The sequence below is a fragment of the Schistocerca cancellata genome, chromosome 1 (assembly GCF_023864275.1).
Source record: "Schistocerca cancellata isolate TAMUIC-IGC-003103 chromosome 1, iqSchCanc2.1, whole genome shotgun sequence".
Taxonomy (NCBI): domain Eukaryota; kingdom Metazoa; phylum Arthropoda; class Insecta; order Orthoptera; family Acrididae; genus Schistocerca; species Schistocerca cancellata.
The window spans coordinates 804614460-804635965 of record NC_064626.1 but is presented as its reverse complement, the minus strand read 5'-3'; the positions used below and the strand labels follow the sequence as shown (position 1 = coordinate 804635965).

Here is a 21506-nt window from a genome sequence, read left to right as displayed (position 1 = left end):
TGTTCCTATCCCAGCACTTAACACAGCCTTCATTCCACCATTGCACCCAGTCTTTTTACCTCTCTCCTTTTCCACAACCCCCCCCCCCCACTTCTCCCATGCCCACCCGTCTAACCTCCCGACTGCGCATAGCTGCCCTGCCCTCTCTCCACCTCATCCCTGTGCACTCCCCAGCAGCACTTCCCTGCCCACTACCCCTACCCTACTATCCCTCCCCCTACCTCTTCCATGTCCCCACCCAGTTGCCACTCCCATCATGCACTGGTGCTGCTGCTCGCAGTGTGGCTTCAGTTGCCTGAGACTGCAGTCATGTGTGTGCGAGTTGTGTTTGCATGAGTGTGTGTGTGTTTTTGATGAAAGCCTTATTGGCTGAAAGCTTTATTTGTGACAGTCTTTTTGTTGTGCCTATCTGCGGCTCAGCATTTCTGTTATATGGAGAGTGGCAACTTTCCTTTTCATAATTTGATCAATCTCAAAACATACATTTCATTCAGATACATGTTGAATCTCAAAACATACATTTCATTCAGATACATGTTGCACATCATAAACATGATAAAACATAATAACTATTAAAGTACAACTAATGAGTTGCTACTGGAAGTAAACTAGTACTATACTGTGAAACACTGAAATGGCAGTCATTTCTTCCATATGTTATATTCCTTTGTTCTATAGCTGCCAATGTCCACCTCCTTGGCCGAGTGGCCCGTGTGGTTGACTACCATGTGGGGGGTCAGATCCAATTCCTGGCTCAGTTGGAGATTTTATTGACTTGGGGATTGGGTGTTGCGTTGTTCTCATCATCACGTCATCATAATCATCATCAATGGACAGATTGCTGAAGTGGCATCAGATAAAAAGACACACCAGTCAGCCGATCAACCTCAGATGGGGTTTCCTGGCATATAATGCCATACAATCATTTCATTCCATAAATGCCAATATGAAATTTTTCTTTAACTTATGACCATAAGTCAATGATGATGTCAACACACTGTCATTTCAACTGTAGACAGCATCAAAATAGCATCATAATAAAAAACATTCATTGACAGACACACACTTGTATTTGACACAGATTATGTGCCAACACACTACTTGGTTCACATTTCTGTTGCCAGTATGGATCATATTTCAACAATCAAGCTGTGAGAGCTACTTTGCTATCAGCAAGCAGGCTCTGACGGAAATATGTTACTTGACCAAATACTTCTGGGGCTTTGGTCCTATGCTACCATTGACTCTCTCTCTCTCTCTCTCTCTCTCTCTTTCATATATAGGGTGGAGAAAAACTGTGTCATCACAAAATTTTAACCCTGGATAACTGATGCCAGTAGGAACCAAAACTACTAATGTTGTGTAGGTGAACAACGCACCATTTTTAAACTGCGGAAACTTGGCGCCACGTGCTCCAGTTGGCCATGGGATTGCCCTGTTGCCATTCATCAATTTACAGGCAGCATAATGGTTGTTGGTTCACACATACGAACGTCTCTCACACCATCACTGCCGCATTGTGATATGCACATGTGTTGAACAGGCTTTGCTGTTTGTCTCCATCTCATGTCAGAGGCAATCACATGTAAGCTTCGCTTTTGAGTACACACACATCACCTGTGATTTAGCCATACAGTAAGCATGGTGGCACAGTATTCGTTTGAAGAACAAGATATGGTTTTTGTTTACAGACTAGCCGATGGTAATGTGCATGTAGTTTGATGGTTGTATGAGGAACGGTACCCAGTAAGATGCCACCCACACCAACAAACATTTACAGCAATCCACCAGTGACTTGGCAAAACGGGCTCGTTAGTGGGATAGCATGATGATGCTGGAAGACCTCGAACACAACGGGATGCTGCATTTGAAGAGACTGTTCTCGAGCGCTTCGAGGAAGCACCTACAACAAGTACTCGATCGGATGGACACAACAGGGGGGTCACTTATCGGTTAGTTGCGGGGGTTTTGAGGGATGATGGCTAGCATCCATTTAGTTTCCACCCTGTCCAAGACCTAAATCCTGTGGTGGACTGTGAACACAGGCTAGGGTTTTGTCGGTGGTTTCTACAACATGTGTGAGATCCCTACTTCCACACCATTGTGTTGTTTACCAATGAGTGCACCTTCCATTGGATGGCCTTTACAACACCAAAACATTCATTACTGGGCAAGGGAAAATCCTCATGTCACATACATCCATGGACACCAGGAACGATTTTCGCTCAACATTTGGGCTGGCATTGTGGGTGACCATGTGATTGGGATGGTCCGCCTACCTCCTCGATTTACTGGGGCAAATTTCCTTCACTTTTTGCAAGAAACTCTACGTCACACCACCCGACTTTTTCCTGTGGGGATTCTCCAAGGTTCCAGTTCACCCACCCGGATGTGAACCACCTTGAAAAATGCCACCAATCACATCAGGGCAATGTCAGGAATCTTTTAAAGTGTTTGGCAAAACACCGTTCAACGTTACCAGACTTTTGTCGTGTCAGAGGGTTGCCATTTTGAGCACCTGCTTTGAGTAAACAATGTCCTAGCTACAAAAAAGGCCCTTTTCAGGGTGGACACAATTTGTAAAAGACTTTCTGTATGTGAACTAACAGCTGTTGATGGGTTTGTTTCTGGTGTGTCTTATCATGAAACAACAACGGATACGTTGGGACCCCAGTGGATTTGCCCTCAAGCCCCCAGAGTGGTAGGCTTGGTAGGCTGAGTGCTGCCACCTAGCATATGGGCTGTCTTGGATACATCGCGATCTCTGGCAGGCAAAGCATTCGCGGTCATGCGTTGTCCAGAGCAACTGGCAACAGGGCAACCCCGCAGCCAATTGGAGCACATGGTGCCAAGTTTCCACAGTTTAAAAATTGTGCATTGGCGTTGTCAGCCTACACAACATCAGTAATTTCGGTTCCTATTGGCATCAGCTATCCAAGGTTGAAATTTCGTGCCACAATTTTTCTCCACCCTTATCTGTCTGTTTAGTTGTCTTACAGCAATTTTCTGGAGTTTAAATATCTAGCTAACATGTGCTATTTGTGCTTCCCCAAAGAAAACTGTGTTCATTCATAGATTGGAAATAACTGTGATAACCTAAGACCGGAGTAGTGCAGGTGTAGATCTAATAATAAATGAAAAAATAGGAATGTAGATAAGCTACTGTAAACAGCATAGTGAACATATTATACTAGCCAAAACAGACATGTAGCTGACATCTGCCAGGTAGCTCCATGCTAGCTCCACAGGTAATAGAGACATTGAACTTACAATGAGATAAAAAAATTATTCAGTTAGTTAAGAGACATGAAAATTTATTGTGATGGAAGACTGGAGTTCATTTGCAGGGAAAGGAATGAAAGGAGAAGCTGCCTGATAGATTTTGCACAGTGTATAATTTAATCACTGTTTACATTTGGTTTCAAAATCAGAAAAAAAAACATTTTATGCTAGAAAGAGATTTACCTGACAATAAAAAGTTTCAGTTATATTATATAGTAGTAAGACAGCTTTGTAGACATCAGAAGTTAAATTACGAAACATTTCCAGCAGCAGAGGATTATATAATCAAAAAGACAAGGCCCAATAAAAATCAGTGGATACTGCATAAACTACTGAATTTAATTGATGTAAGGAGAAAATATAAAAATACAGCATTATAAGCAGGCCAAAAGGGAATACAGATGTCTTAAATATGAGCACAAAAAATTGGCAAAGGAGAAATGCAGAGCTATAAAAGCACACATGCATGGCTATGGGAGAGATAAAAGCTGCATATAGGAACATTAAAAAGACCTCTGGTAAAAAGAGAAGCAAATGTTTGAATACTAAGAGATGGCAAGCCACTGCTGAGCAAAGAAGGGAAGGCCGAAAAGTGAAAGGAATTTACAGGACAATACAAGGGAAACAAAATATTGTGGAAAGGGAAAAGGAACTAGGTGGAAATTAGATTGGAGGTATTATACTCTGAGAGAGCTTTACAAGTCCTAACTCAAAACAAAGCCTCTGGAGTAGATAACATCCCCTCAGAATTATTGAGACTTTTGGGAGAGCAATCCATGATATACATTTTGGAATTCCGAAAGTAGTAGAGATAAAATACAAGATGCAAGAGGTTATCTACGATCAAGGGCGCTGACTTATAAAACATGTTGGGGGGGAGCATACTGGGGTTCTTGCCCTGGGAAATTTTCTAAATTTTAGATGAAAAATAGTGAGGTTTAAAGTTTTTTAAGCATTTTAGAGTCATATGACCAACATTAGAACCCCAAAAACTGGACTCTCGATAACTCGACACTCTGGGAAACTCGGCAAGCCTGACACATTTTATTGGCCTTGAAAAAAAGAAACAAAACATAAACACACACGGTATTTTCATAAAAAGCTAATTTAATTTACAGTAATAATCATGCTTATAGACTATTATGGAGCAGTGAATATATAGCTCTTAAAAGACTGAAATTATATTTAAATAAATACTAAAACTATCATTACAAGAATGAAACACAAAATATCGCTGTCACACAGTAATAGCACTTTGATTAATAAGTGACATAGCTAATTTAAACTTACTTTGAATAAGGCTCAGGTTTCAAAAAATGGTTCAAATGGCTCTGAGCACTATGGGACTTAACATTTATGGTCATGAGTCCCCTAGAACTTAGAACTACTTAAACCTAACTAACCTAAGGACAGCACACAACACCCAGCCATCACGAGGCAGAGAAAATCCCTGACCCCGCCGGGAATCGAACCCGGGCGTGGGAAGCGAGAACGCTACCGCACGACCACGAGATGCGGGCGCTCAGGTTTCATTAAATAAAAACAATATCTCAGAGTTGATGCTTTAATACAGTTAATGCAGTATACCTAATACTTTCAGTCAATAAGTATCTAAATAGTGGGTCTTAATTGGGTCTTACACCCTAAAAATATTTAAGTATTTGAAAATAACTCATACAGTACTATAGTAATACAGTACTAAACTAGTACTAATATTTCGAAACTGAAAATTTAACATTATGTATGTATTTAATTCTCTATTTTATAAAGATTTTTAATATTGCTCTAAATGCCATTATTAGGGATAGAGTGTCTTTAGAAAGGTGCAAATGTCGACTGTCTGACTGGATTACTGAATATGAAGTCACTGATGACTGGTCAGATATCCAATTCATCCAAAACATCTCGGTGGACATGAAGAACAACCAAGTTGTTCAATCGCTTCTGTCCCATTGTTGATCGGAGATATGACTTCAGATGTCCAAGGGCGCTAAATGACTATTCTGCTGTTGCTGTCTTGATTGGAACTACTTGGAGAAGTTTGATGCACTTCACTGCTTTATTAACATTTCTCCAACTGCAGGCCCTTGTGTAATGTACTTTCTTACACCATGCATGCTTTTTAAGACCAGCTGTTTTTTATTAGCAATATCGGCTGACATATTCAATTGTAAGTGCAGTCTCTCAATGTCTAGATCATTTTTGAAAAACTCAGTTGATTTTTCCAAATTTGTTTCACCTCTGTTTACTAAAAGCAAGCACTCTTGTTCAACCGCAATGACCTGTGTGAGTCCACATGAAGACTGCACAGTTTCACAAACTTCAATGTAAATAGCTTTGTAGTATTCCTTTGGGGTTTTGAAAGTGTGCGGTGAGCTCGCTTTGTTGTTATCATGCTTCTTTGGTATACTTCGATTTCGAGGCAGCGAAGGATCATCAACTTGTGAAGGGTTTTCTTTTAAACACAATTCCCAAAAGTGTTCAAAACTACCACACCTTCCATTCAATACACAAATCAAGCCGCCATACATTTTTTCCAGATCAGCAACACATAGATGAGAGCATTGAATTTTTTCATTGGCATCCTCTACTGGGTTCATTACAAGGCAATAAAGACATAAAAAGAAATAAGTCTTGAACTGTAACATTGACTCTAGGTAGCCTGCGCATTTATAACTGCCTCTGTTTTGTCCTCTGCAGAAAATGTTTCAAAAAGCTCTAGAAGTTCTTCAAAGTTTTTCAATATTCTCAGGATACTAGAAGCTCGCATAGTCCATTGAGTCTGGCAAAGGGGTCATAGACCAGTTTGATCATTGGCGCTCTCACAATGTATGCTTCTGAAAAGTTCCATCCTTTTGGTGAATTCTCTTACGATGCTTATTAAGTACTTGGCTAAAGCCATATATAATGGCGGAGACTGTCTACAACTGCCAAGTCTAAACTGTGAGCAGTGCAGCGCACATAACGTGCTTTTGGTTGTATATCCAAAACTTTTTTTTAGTCCTTTGAACTTACCTCCCATATTCGAAGCACCATCATAGCACTGTCCTCTTAAGTTATCCATTGGCAAATCAAGGTGAGCAAAAATGTCTTTTAAAATACTAAACAGAGTTTTTGATTCAGTGCTGGGGGTCTCATATAAGCCAATGACAAAAGTCTTCATTGATGATTAAGGAATCATTGGCAGTACAAATACAAAATGACACTTGTTCGTGAATCAAAGAATCACTTGTTTCATCAACCATAATACAAAAATGGTCAGTCTTCTTGATTGAAGCCAATTCCTTTTTCAACACAGACTTTTCTAGTAGATCAATGATCTCGTTTTGAATATCAAGGGATGTCCACTTATACCCCAAATGCCCTAACCAATCAATGTAATTCTTTCGGAGTTCCAACAATTGGAAAATAATAAATAAATAAATTAAAAAAAAAAAATTACATCCTCGTGCCCTCTTAATTGCTAGTTCTTGTCGGCATAGAAATTGCACGGTAGTAAAAATTGTCTCAAGAGCTAGACAGCCTTTCTTCATATCACTAACTGTTCATTCAATTGGGAGGCCACACTTCGGTTAGTGATAGAATTTAGTTTCAGAACACCTTCTTTATGTGTAAACATATTTTCATGAAGACAGAATTTTTCCAAAGCCTTTTTCCAGTTGAAACCCTACAGAAGTAATGCATCTCCTTTTTTTGAAGAAAATTGTAAGAGATTTTTAGCATCTGCCTGTTTGCAGGGTTTGCAAAAAAAACTTTTTCAGTAGATGCTTCATATTCTAGCCATGCATATTTGATCAACCAAGACTTCTGAAATGATCTTCCCTTACCGGATTGTCCACGTTTTGGCTGTGAACGGTTCTCACCTGAAGACAATGAAGGCAACTGATGACACAATTGTTGGAGGTTGACTTAGGTATCATCAAATTCCACGCGCGCCTTTTTGGTAACAAATTTATCCATTGTAAACTTTACACTAAGAGACTAAAGTAAACAAATAAAATATAGTCATATAAAATAGTTCACTAGACACTAAAGTCGGAACACTAAACACGTCTGCAGCATGCGCACAACGTAACTATCCACATTGAATGACTGTGACAGCAGGGTGGGCTTTATATAGACACGGCATTGTAATGTCTCGAGGCATCAAGGCGATGCGAGGCGGAGGGTTCCAGGCACTTCTGCTCTAGTCCTTTTGATGTCGCTGTGGCCACAGTGCTGGTCTGCCGGCGCCAGACTTAACCCGAAGGTTCGTGCACCAGGACAAATTCTAAGAGTGCCAGCAACACCGTAACACTATCATGATTCACACCATTCATTTTCAATTGACCTGCTTACTATTGCAATAATTATTTGTTTTAAGTCATTACTGAATGTATTTTAAAAGGTAACTATCATCAAACAAGGAAAATAAAAAAATTCCAACATAATTTTGTGATTTTACAAAACATAATATAACTAATAATTTTCTTAAATTATTGGGGGGGGGGGGGGGGAGGGGGGTGGTTCTGCAATTGTAAGAGTCAAAGGACATAGAAGAAAAGTAGTAGTTGAGAAGGGAGAGACACCTATGCCTGTACCTTCTACTGGATCTTATTCATTCTCTATACTGAGCACGATGTAAAGATAACCTAGTAGAAATTTGGAAAGGAAATTAATGCTCAGTGGAAAGAAATACAAACTTTGAGGTTTGAGGTGACATTGTAAATCTTCCAGACAGCCGTGGTTGGTAACCTCGCAGTCTGAGGCGCCTCGCCATGGATTCGCATGGCACACCCCCTTTGGAGATTCGAGTCTTCCCTTGGGCATGGGTGTGTGTGTTGTCCTTAGTGTAAGTTAGTTTAAGTTCAATTAAGTAGTGTGTAAGCCTAGGGACTGATGACCTCAGCAGTTTCGTCCCATAGGAACTTACCACAAATTTCCAAATTTTCTGCCAGACAGAACAAAGCCTATGGAAGATCAGTTGAACAGAATTGATGTCTTGGAAAGAAGTTATAAGGTGAACATCAACAGTATATGTATTCCACTGTCAAAGGTATCAGAATGATTTTTGCTTATAACATGCAACTCTGTCATTTCCAGACTAAGGTCCTTTACCTCAAATTAATAGATTTATCCTTTTCAACAATCCTTGAAAGTTTGTATCATTGCCATGTATGTCTCATAGAAACACCTTGGCTTTGTAAAGGAAACCTTGCTTTTGGAACTCTTGGAATAATGATCAGTTCTTGTCTCATTGTTAACAAATGCAAAAGACTGTTGTGTTCCTTCACATCATCACTCATCCTAGCTCTAAGCCTGACAGGATTTATTGCACCACTTCAAATGAGACGATTTTAACTACCCATCATAAAGTTAAGATTTGACTCCAAGTAATTATTATTATTTTTCATGATATGAAAGGGTGTTTTATGTACAGGTGATTCGACACTGACACAGAACTTCAAGACGCCATCAATGACTAGCTGCAGTCTCAGATGGCACAAACTGATGAGTCTACAAACTGGTCAGTACAATAAATAATTCTGAGTACACTCTAATACAATTTTTGTAGGTGTATCGATGTCCATCTTGTAACAGAATGTGATTTCTTTCTGGACAGCCCTCTAACAGAATGACAATTACTGAACTATATGAAATAAAATCATCGTAACTTCTGAATGGTTTGTGTTACAATGTTCAAACTGCACAGTTGTGTACCGATATACTGTACAAAATATTAAAATGTGTGATGATGAAAAGTCAGACACAAAACAAAGTCAAATGAAAATAGAAAAAAAAACTCTGAAAATGTGCTTGCAATTAGCTCTCATAATGGTAATTTATAATAAAATGAAATAATAATGGCACAAACAGACTCTATAAGATAACTGTATAGTATCTCTATGATAATAGATTAGTCCTTTACTCGCTGACAAAAGGAACTAAGAAGACCAGTGTTGTTACACACTCTCTGTTCTAGTCTTGAAGCTAACACATGTTATGACGTCCATTACGCATTGTAAGTTGCAAATTTTAAATAATATATGATAATTTATGCTGATTGAGTATTTTTTCCTTCATATGCCTAGTGACCTTCATGCAGAAATAAAAATATTATTTGTAAGGTTTTCAGCACACTGGATAAATGACCAGAATGCTCAAACAATCGACCATTCTTGGCAGACATCTTGCGTAGGAAAAATTTCGTTATAAATTTCATTGCTTTCCATCATCAACAGATGCATTAAAATATTTGCACCATAATTATTAAGGAAAAGAAAGTGAATATACTATTTTATGTTGTATGAAAGTAGAAACTAAGAACATTCCATTAAGATCAGATATTGGCCACTTCTTGGCAAGATGAAGATTATTATGTTAAGAAAAAGGGAAATACTTTCTTTCAATACAAGGTTTCTTTTAATTAAATTTCACTACAGTAAAGATATCCTGCAGTAATATTTTAATGTGATAACACGACATACAATTCCTGAGATTATGTTTTTTTTAATTCTTTTGTCAGTATGAATGCTCCACGTAGATCTCAGTTTTAACATATGCTAAAAGTGCCTCACCCAATCCTATATTAGCAAGGCAGTGAGTCGCACACTGTGGAATAATCAGAGTTCAGGGAATTATTTTACAAAAGTATAAATTCAGGTCCCACATGGTACCATGATTTTTTCTTGTGTCCACTCCCCCACTCTTGCTGGGCATAAATATCAGTAAAGTTAAATGGTAAAATCTTACGTTCGCTGAATACACCATAAGTATACTTCGACGGTGTACGGACCTGAGCGGTAATGGCACAGTTGGCCACTGGGAATGATGGGAATTAGTATGTGCATGGTTTGGTTTAGCCGACTTTCATGTGGATGGATTCATCAATAAACAAAATTGATGCATTTGGGTAACTGAGAACCCATTTTTTGCAATTAAGAAGTCTCTTCACCCTCAATGTCCAGTCATGGAATAATCTGTGTGATATTCCTTGATGGCACAGTGATTACTAAATTGTATGTGAAAGTTTTGGAGATGATTCCATCTCCATTATCCAAAGTGGTCCCGATTTCAACAAGATGTGGTTCATGCAAGATGGAGCTCGACCCCATTGAAGCAGGAGAGTGTTTGATATCCTGGAGAAGCACTTTGGGGACCACAATCTGGCTCTGGGGTACCCAGAGGCCATTGGCATGGGCCTCGATTGACCACCATATTCTCTGGATCTGAACGCATTCAACTCCTTTTTGTGGGGCTATATTAAAGACAAGGTGTACAGCAATAACCCCAAAACTATTGCTGAAGTGAAAACAGCCATTCAGGAGGTCATCGACAGCATCGATGTTCTAACACTTCAGTGCGTCAAGCAGAATTTTGCTATTCATCTGCACCACATCATCGCCAATGACGGCAGGCATATTGAACATGTCTTAACTTAAATCTGCATGAATAAAGTTTGTGCATGCTGAAGTTTGTAACTAATTTACATTCTTTTTCATATAGTTCAATAATTGTCACCTTGTATTAACAATGCCAACACTGTTTAAAAGTGCAAAATCTTCACAAGGAAGATTAGAACTAAGCATACCATTGACATCATAATCACTAGAGATGGTGTGCAAAGGAACTATCCTGGCATTTACCTTAATCAATTTCATACAACGTTGGAAAAGCTACACCTACCTGGTACTTGATGCAGAAACACAACTTCATTATTCACAGGACTCTGATTCAAATATACTTGTATACATAAATTATTGTGAACTGTTCCTATAAAGCTGTATACACTGATAAAAAAATTAGGGGATCAGATAATATATCATCCATTAGAGGATACAGTTTCAGAAGCAATATACAGTTGCAAGGAATGTCTAATGATTGTCCAACTAGTTCTGGATGAGAATAAAATGGTGCATAAATTATTTAACATCTAAAATTTCAAAAAAAAATATAAAGCACTTTATTTCACACATTTAAAAATCCTGTGATGAACTGATACCAGACTTACGAGTATTATATTCACAGAATATAAGTATGTCCTTTCTCGATAGCCTGAGCTATTGTAAGGCAAACAATGACCACATCATTACATAAATAAATGTAACATATCAAATGTTCTGCTGATTTCTATGCCTTCATAATACCTGCAGATTCTGCAAAATGCAATTACCCAATATGTAATACTACCTTCAATGGTAAAATTTAGAATTTTCCAAACTTTGAAGATACAGTTACATGAGATTATTAAAAGAAATTAATGAGTTCATCAATGAGATGAAGATAAAATAACAATTTATAACTAAGGATACATACAAATGATATAAGTCCTTTTGACATTTTCTGTAGAAAATACTACACCTTATTAATATCTTGAAACTATGTTTTCATCTCATCAGAATATCAAATTAAAAATAGAGCAAGTTTTTTTTGCAGAAAACTACAATTACTTGAATGTCTAAAACTAACAGAAAGACAAATAGTTAAATTATTACAGCCCTGAAACACATTTCTGGGCCATATACATTATTAATGGATATACACATTATTTCAGGCAGGTAAAAATGAAGAAAAAGAAGAACTGTAAAGCTCTTAATTTCTTGTAAATGTGTGGCAGTCCCACACAATGAAAGCTTCTTGTTAAAACAACTACTGCACTCACTTGGTGTATTGTAAGCAATTGATATCAATTATAGCAATCTTTGCCACTATATGGTCACTTAAAATCTTGACAGAGCATGACCAATATTAGATGAGTTGAATTAGTTAGCAAGTAAAACATTCTATTTCCCACACATCAGCAGATCACCAGTTACACACAAAATGGAACTTCAGTCAGTGGAGCAGTAAACAAAGAAAGTGGCAGTGAAATGTCAGTCACTCTCAAAAATCTAATACCTATGAAGTTAAAGACAAGTGGCACTGAGAGACGTTGACAAATTAGATATAATGGGAGGGAAGGCTTGGAAAAGAAAATGACATGCAAGAACAACAAAAGATAAATGAAGATACAAGTAAATTCAATAACAAAGGAAGACCACACACATTAGTTTGTTTACAACTTATTAAATCTCCTGGTGAGGATTTGGAATCATCTTCAGCCCATTATCTTATAACTGCAAAACTTTTCCTGTACAATTTCATCCACTACATACTTTAGCTGCATCACATTTATAAACTATTCCAACAAAACTAAGAAACAAATGGCTGACATGCAACCCCCCTATCTTTTTCTGTTGGTATGGCAACCACAACTGATTGATATTAACTGGAGATTCTCTCTTTTATAGTTTCTTTTTCATTCCCAACTGCCCTCTCCCAGCAAGCAAATCTGTTTCTCTGTCTCTTTCCATCCTCTAATTTTTTTTATTTTCCCTTCTACATATTTTATTTTGCCTTTTTCTTCCAGTCTCTCTTTCTCTCCTAAAGTTTACAATTTAGTCTAGTTTTTCAGTTCTTGCACTCTCTGCCCAACTTTGACTTGACTCTTCTAAGATTCTTTGTATGATATACCTGTGTCATCTGTACTACCCCTTCCATCATTTGTAATGTTTTTGGTGTTTGAATATCATCTGTTGTTGACATTTCAAGTATATTCCCTGACATACTGCAGCATTCTTAACCTGAAATTTACATTAGCTTTACTATTTTAGCTTCTTAAAAGCTTCATTTCCTTCATATCCTATCCTTTTCTACATGAGAGAACCTTGCAAATGTCCAGTGATATGCCGCTGACTGGAAAAAAAGGGGTGGATAGACAGAAAATTGGAAGAAACATCTGAATCAATGATGGTACCAATAAAATCATCAAGTTTCCATGATCTGAATCAACAAGTTTATCAGTAGCTATGTTCATTGCCTGTCTTAATGACAAATTAAAAAGATCCAATGAAACAGTAAAAACTACTAACAATGATTGATTTGCACTATAATAATTAATACAACAATCTTTCAATATTAGCTTTGATAATCTTCATAACACGTATTCGTTTAGAAGATATCTGACTTGTCAAAAGGTGGAAAATGTGTTGAATACTTGATGAAAGTACATGGTAGTACTGCAATACTGAAAATGTGAGAACAGACCAGCTGCAATATTGTTTGTGAATCCCGCTTGCATGTATAAATATCTTTACATCATCATTCCAAAATATGTAAATTAAGAAATTAAATAGTTGTCTCTAGACTTCTACTGAGACAGCAGATGAAATCACTCAAATGGCAACCTATACACATGATCTGCTTAGGGCTATCAACACCACAAGCCAGCATCTCACATAAGGTTGCAATACTGCTTGGTTCCCAACTATGTGACTATTAATCAGCAACATAGAGGTGGGTAGTTTCTTTTCATTATACATCTGTCTCACAATGAAGAGAGACAGAAAAGTTACAAAAATGGTTTTTAATACACATTGTGCAACATAGTTACTTAAGAGAAGACAATCCTTATCACCAAAACAATACAACATCACATGGGCAAGCACTGTAATAGATTAAGCAATACATTGATATCTTGTGATAAAAACTTTGTAACCTTTTAACACATAGTGCTAAACTCTTGAAAGTACAATCTAAATGGTTACTGTTTATAATATGATTTTATGTTTTTGTAAAAGATTACAAAACACACTAACATTTAATCAAAAGCATTCATGGTTTGGTGATGAGTACTTAAAAAAAATCCAAAAATTACTGTAAAAATGCGATAAAAATACATTTTCTCAATTTGTTCCCATCATTTCCACTAAGAGTTATACAACTGTTAGTATACTGCCTATATATTCTGGCACAGTATAAATGCATGGAACATATTACACATTTCATCCTTTTCGCCCAAGCACAACATGTTGTAAGTGTTACTACTGAAGGCCTTCCTTCGGTAACAGTGTTGTTTTTCCATACTCTCAAGACAATTACGAAAATAGGGGTTTCACAAAATGAGAAGAAACTTCACAGAGCTACCTAAACTGGCACTATCACAGAGGCATTATGTGATGGGGATGGTGTTGATGATGGTGGTGGGATTGTGTATGCATAGCAATATGCATATGCTCTGGATGGTAGATTTGCAGTTGTGGTGGAGTTGGTTGTGAATGGTGTGGCTGTAGAGCAGACTGGTGGTACAGTGTTTCCGTAATTACTGGTAACTGAGTTACTCCCAACTGTTGCTGTTGCTGCTGCTGCTGCAGGGATGGTGGTGGCGGTGGGGGAGGTGGTGGTGGTGGTGGCGGTGCTGGTGGAGGCTGGCACACAGCAACATGAAGAGAGCCTGATTGTAGCTGCTGTTGCTGTGGCTGAACTTGTTGCTGAGATTGCTGTTGTTGAATCAAATGCTGCAAAACAATATTTACAGTTTTGTTTACTAATATTTTTTTACCAGCATTAAAATATTAAGCCTGCCATTCTAGTAATTTTATTGGAATTACATTGACAGATGACAACCCACCACAATTCAACACACATTTAATAATCACTATTATGCTTCACTGCATGTCAACTAAAGTCGAATCTGATGAGATACATTACTGAACGTAATTTATGAATTGTATGGAGAGCAATATTAGGTATGATATACCAACTACCATATTTTTAAAATATACTATAAATTATAACTACTATTACAACAATATGGGTCCTTGTTCTAGGTTTTATACCAATTCATTAGATTTTATGTAAAAATCTATAGAAAAAGAAACCTACATTGATGAGAGGAAAGGAAGGCAGAAAATAATTCATTAACCCTAGCAATACCAACACCTTTTCCATAATGTATTACCAACAAGGGGAGTGCAGGGGTGCTACTGTACGACAAACATCAAAGCAACAAAAAATGCAAATTTTGTTAATTGTTGTTGACTTTTATTGACAACATACTTGTTAAACAGATACTGATGCTTAATAGCATTGAGAACCTGAAGATACTGAATACAAGATTTTTAGACTACAGGTTTTTATAACAATGAAAACAATCAATTACTGACAAAATTATCTAATTAGATAGATAAAAAATCTACTAACCAAGCAGCAGCGGAAAACACACACACACACACACACACACACACACACACACACACACACACACACACACACACAAAAGGCAGTTGTAATTGCCAAGCTTTCAGAGCCAGTGGCTTCTTGTTCAGGCAGAAGGGTTGAAGGAGAAGAAAGAAGGGGGAAGGAAAAGGACTGGAGAGGTCTAGGAAAAGTGGTAGATTTTGGGAAATTCACCCACAACTGTGGGTCGGGGGAGACTTACCATACGGGATGAGAAGGAAAGACCGATTGTTGGGGACTGCATTGGACGAGATTTGAAAACCTGAGAGCTTAAAAGGTGGAAGACAGGGTAATATTCAGACAAAGATAACTGCTTAAACACCATGCATGAGTTGATAAGACTGAAAAGCTAAGTGCATTGTACATAACAGAGGTGGGACGGGGGTGGTGAAAAATAGGCTGGAAAGACAATGAAAGATGTAGAAAACCAAAATGGAGTGAAGAAAAGAGTAGTTACAATGCAGAAATGCTGAGATGGAAGAAATTAATAATTTGCCTTAATTTACATTAATTTCTTCCATCTCAGCATTTCTTCACTGTAACTACTCTTCGCTTCACTCTGTTTTTGTTTTCTACATCCTTTATTGTCCTTTCCATATATTTTTCACTGCCCTCTTCTCACATCTGTACGTACAATGTACTTCGCATTTCACTCTTATTAACTCATGCATGATGTTTAAGAGTAATCTCTGTCTGCATATTATCCTGTCTTCCACCAAGCTCTCAGATTTTCAAATCTCGTCCGATGCAGTCCTCAACGATTAGTCCTTCCTTTCCGCAGGAAGCGGTTACTAGGGTAGCGGAGTGTGTGTGGCACACACATGGGGCTTTTTTAGCTCAGACAATCCCTCCCTTGGGATCAAAGACGATTTGCATGTTAAATAAGACACAGTAACCTTACAGAATCTCAGCCCTCGCAGATCAGAGATAGAAAAGATTAATATGATTTTAATAAACTGCAGGAGCATCCAAGGAAAAGTCCCAGAATTAGTATCACTTACTGAAGGTTATAATGCACAGATAGTATTGAGAACAGAAAGCTGGTTGAAACCAGGCGTCTATGACAACAAAATCCTAAGTTCAGATTGGAATGTTTATCGTAAGGATAGGTTAGTCACCAATGGTGGTGGTATGTTTATTGCAGTATAAAATTCGACAAAATCTAGCGAAGTTAACAAGGATTCCGAAAATGAATTAACATGGGTGAAACTGAGTATCAAAGAGTGGTCAAAAATGATGATCAGACCACCTGGGTCAGGATCCGTAGTTGTAGAGCACTTCAGACAGAACTTGTAGAATATCATTAGTAATTTTCCTGATCACGCCGTTATAATAGGGGGCGACTTCAACTTACCAGTTATAGATTGGGAGTGTTATGCCATCAAAACTGGTGCCAGAGACAGGGATTTGTGTTTCACTGTTCTGGATGTCTTGTCCAAAAATTACCTTCAGCAGATAGTTGGAGAACCAACTATGAGGATAACATCTTAGCCCTCCTGGCAACAAACACACCTGAACTTATCGGATCAGTTAACGTAGAGGAAGGTATCAGGGATTATAAGGCTGTGACAGCATCTACGACATTGGATCCTACAAGGAATGTTAATAAAGGTAGGAAGATACATTTGCTCAGCAAGGGTGACAGGATACAAATTTCAAACTATCTCAGCAGTCAGCATCAAATATTCTGTGATGAGGGTGAAGATGTGGAGAACAAATGGAAAAAATTCAAAAGCATTGTTCAATATGGCCTAGACAAGTATGTTCCGAGTAAGGTTTTAACGGATGGGAAAGATCCACCGTGGTTTAATAGCTGCGTTAGAAATGCGCTACGTAAACAAAGAGCACTTCATCTCAGATTCGAGAGAAGTAAAAACCTAGCTGACAAACAAAAGCTGAACAAAGTGAAAATGGGTATAAGGAGAGCAATGAGAGAAGCATTCACGATTTTGAAAGTAAGACATTGTTAACCGACCTGAGTAAAAATCCTAAGAGATTCTGGTCATATGTAAAATCAGTAAGTGGGTCAAAATCATCTGTTCATTCTCTCAGTGCCCACACCGGCTCCGCAATGGAAGATAACAGAGAGAAGACCGAAATACTGAATTTGGTTTTCTGAAGTTGTTTCACTGCAGAAGACTGTAACACTGTCCCTCCTTTCAATCATCGTATGAATGTCGAAATGGCAGTATTGAAATAACCGATCGCGGAATTGAAAAGCAGCTAAATTGCTTAGTATTGGAAAGGTGTCAGGACCAGATGAGATACCTATAAGATTCTATAAAGATTATTTGAAAGAACTTGCTCCCCTTCTTGCAGTAATTCATCAAAGAGCGCTTGAGCAATGAAATGTACCTAACGACTGGAAAAAAGTGCAGGTCATTCCCATTTCCAAGAAAGGCCATAAGGCAGATCCACACAATTATAGACCTATATTGTTGATGTCAATCTGTTGTAGAATTATGGAACAAGTTTTATGGAACAAGTTTTATGCTCAAGAATTATGACTTTTTGGAAAATGAACATCTCCTCTATAAAAATCTACATGGATTCTGCAAACAGAAACCCTGTGAAACGCAACTTGCTCTGTTCCTCCACGAGGCCCACAGCGCAGTGGACAACGGTGCTCAGATTGATGTCGTTTTCCTTGATTTCAGTAAGGCATTTGACGCACTGTCCCGCATTGCCGTTTAATGAAAATAAAAATACGAGCTTACAGAGTATCGGGGCAGACTTGCAATTGGATTCAAGACTTTCTTGCAGATAGATCTCAACATGTCACTCTTAATGGAACAAAATTGACAGTTGTATAGGTAATACCTGAAGTACCACAGGGAAGTGTGATAGGACTGTTGCTGTTTACAAAATATATAAATGAACTAGTAGAAAGTGTCAGACACTCTTTAAGGCTATTTGCAGATGATGGAGTTGTCTATACCAAAGTAGCAACGCCAGAAGATAGTAAGAATTTGCAGAAAAACCTGCAGAGAATTGGTGATTGGTGGAGGCTCTGGCAGTTGACTCTGAATGTAAATAAATGTAACATATTGCGCATACATAGGAAAAGATATCCACTACTGTACAGCTACACTATTGATGACAAACAGCTGGAGACACCATTTGCTGTAAAATATCTACGCTTAACTATCCAGAATGACCTTAAGTGGAATGACCACATAAAACAGATAGTGGGAAAAGTAGACACCAGGATCACTGTCAGATTCATCGGAAGAATCTTAAGGAAATGTAACTCATCCACAAAAGAAGTGGCTTATAAGATGCTTGTTTACCCAATTCTTGAGTATTGTTCCTCTATCTGGGATTCCTATGATGCAGGACTGATGGAGGAGATAGAAAAGTTCCAATGACGAGCGGCATGTTTTGTCATAGGACTGTTTAGCTGGTGAGAGAGAGTTACAGAAATGCTAAATGAACTCCGTTGGCAGATGTTACAAGAGAGGTGTTGTGCACCACGGAGAGATTTACTATTGAAATTTCGAGACAGCACTTTTCAGAAGGAGTCAGACAACATTGTACTTCCTCCCACATACATATCGTGTATTGACCAGGAGGAGAAAATCCAAGAAATTAGAGCCAGTACAGAGGGGCAGCACTTTTGAGGAGGAGCCGGACAACATATTAATTCCCCCCCCCCCCCCCCCCCCCTCCCACATACATCTCATGTATTGACCACGATGAGAAAAATTGAGAACTTACAGCCAGTACAGAGGCTTACCGACAATCATTCTTCCCATGTACTATTTGTGAGTGGAACACGGTTAGAGGTATCAGATAGTGGTACCGAAAGTACCCTAGGCCACACACCATTAGGTGGCTTGTGGAGTATGATGTAGATGTAGATGTACAGTAAGTCTCTTCTGACCAACAGTTCTGGTGACTTTCCCAAAATCTACCCCTTTTCCTGGACTTCTGCCTGACGAAGGAGCCATGGGCTTAGAAAGCTTGCCAATTACAACTGCCTTTTGTGTGTGTGTGTGTGTGTGTGTGTGTGTGTGTGTGTGTGTGTGTGTGTTCCACTGCTGCATGGTGGGTAGATTTTTTATCTATCCAATTCAATAATTTAGACTACAGTTTTTGGATTAAGTTTACCCCTGAAAAACTACAGCCTTTATCCCCCCCCCCCCCCTCAAACCCTCTGAGGTGACACAGCTCTATCGTATGGCTTAATGATGATGGCATCCTCTTGGTTAAAATATCTGGAGGTAAAATACTCCCCCATTCAGATCTCTGAACAGGGACTCCTCAGGGAGACTGTCATCATCAGGACATCAGGAAAAACATAACTGGCATTAAATGGGTTGAAGTGTGGAATGTTAACAATGTAAGTATGTTACAGAATTTAACCATGGAAATGGATAGGTTGAAGTTAGATATACTGGGAATTAGTAAAGTGTGGTGGCAGGATGAGCAGGACTTTTGGTCAGGTCATTACAGGGCTGCGACCACAAAATCAAATATGGGTATTGCAAAAGCAATAATGAATAAGAAAACAAGACTGTGGATAAACTACTACAAACAATGTAGTGAATGCATTATTGTAACCAAGACAGACATGGAGCCCACACCCACCATAGTAGTACTAGTTTATAACCCAAGTAGCTCTGCAGATGATGAAAGAATTGAGAGAATGTATGATGAGATAAACAAAATTATTCAGGAAGTTAAGGGAGATCAAAATTTCATTGTGATGGATTGCTACCCACCACATAGAGGAGGCACTGAGTCACAGATGACACAATGAATAGATCACTGAACATCTACGCTTTTGGACAAAAAAGATCCTTCTTCAAAAATAATAATAATAATAATAATAAGAAAACATACACACACATTCACACAAGTACAACTCTCACACACATGGCCATTGTCTCTGGTGTGTGTGTGTGTGTGTGTGTGTGTGTGTGTGTGTGTGTGTGTGTGTGTGTGTGCGCGCATTTCTATTTCTGAATACAGACTTTTTTGTTCAAAAGCTTAAATGTTTAACAGTGTCTTTACAGTGCTTGCCTGCAACTCAGTGCCTCCTCTATGTGGTGAGTAGCAATTTATCGTTTTCATAACATTGTTTCTATCCCATCCTGGCATTTCCACTGTTTAACTGTGATGGAAGACTGAAATTCGGTAGTAGGAAAAGGACAAGAAGGAAAAATAGTGGGAGAACAAGGACTGGGGGAAAGGATGAAAGGGGAAGCCCCTGGTAGAATTTTGCACAGAGCATAATTTAATCATCACTAATACTTGGTTTTTAAGGGACATGAAAGGAGGTTGTATACATGAAAGAGACTGAGGACACTGGAAGGTTTCAAACAGAATATGTATTGGTAAGAGAAAGATTCTGAAACCAGATTTTAAACTATAAGACTTCAGGGGCAGATGGGGATTCTGGCCCTAATTTATTGGTTGTGAACTGCAGATTGAAATTCAAGAAATTGCAAAATGGTAATAAACTAAGAAGATAAGACTTGGGATTAATTGAAAGAACCAGAGGTTGTTGAGAATTTCCCTGGGAGCTTTAGGCAACATTGGACTGAGTGAATTAAAGGGAATACAATAGAAGACAAACAGGTAACTTTGAAAGAAGAAACAGAGACTGCAGCAGAGGATCACAAGGTAAAAAGACGAAGCTCAGTGATAATCTTTGAACAGCACAAGAGATACTGATTTAACTGATGAAAGAATATGAAAATGGAGCAAATGAAGCACGCAACAGAGAATACACACATCTAAAATAGTGAGAATGACAGAAAGTGCGAAATGGCTACACAAGAACACTAGAAGACAAATGCAAGGCTGCAGAAGCATGCATAACTAGGGGAAAGATGGATGCCACTATACAAAAATTAGAGAGATTTTTGGAGAAAAGAGAAACTATCAGTTTCATAAGCCATGTTGGCAAAAACTGACACAAATTATTTACAGAAAAATGGAAAAAAATTGACAGAATTAAATCTTGGGGAAGATCAGTTTGAATTCCAGAGAAATGTAGGAATATTTGTGGGAAAACAGATCCTATGATTTATCCTAGAATATAGGGTGAAGACAGGAAAACCTACTATTGTAGCATTTGCAGATTTATAAAAAGCTTTTGACAATGTTAACTGGAATACAGTTTTTGAAATTATGAAAGTAGCAGGGATAACAAAAGGCTACTTACAATTTGTATAGAAAGC

General features: G+C 38.2%; 1 protein-coding gene across 1 annotated transcript in view; it reads right to left on the bottom strand.

The window, feature by feature from the left end:
• Window positions 1–11200: 11200 nt before the first annotated feature.
• LOC126187984 (zinc finger protein 34-like) overlaps window positions 11201–21506 on the bottom strand; it is a 65021-nt gene continuing 54715 nt past the window's right edge. The window contains exon 10 of the mRNA XM_049929392.1: window positions 11201–14597. Within this exon, the coding sequence (XP_049785349.1) occupies window positions 14241–14597 (357 nt within the window). The 3' untranslated portion in view covers window positions 11201–14240. The remainder of the gene's footprint in view (window positions 14598–21506) is intronic.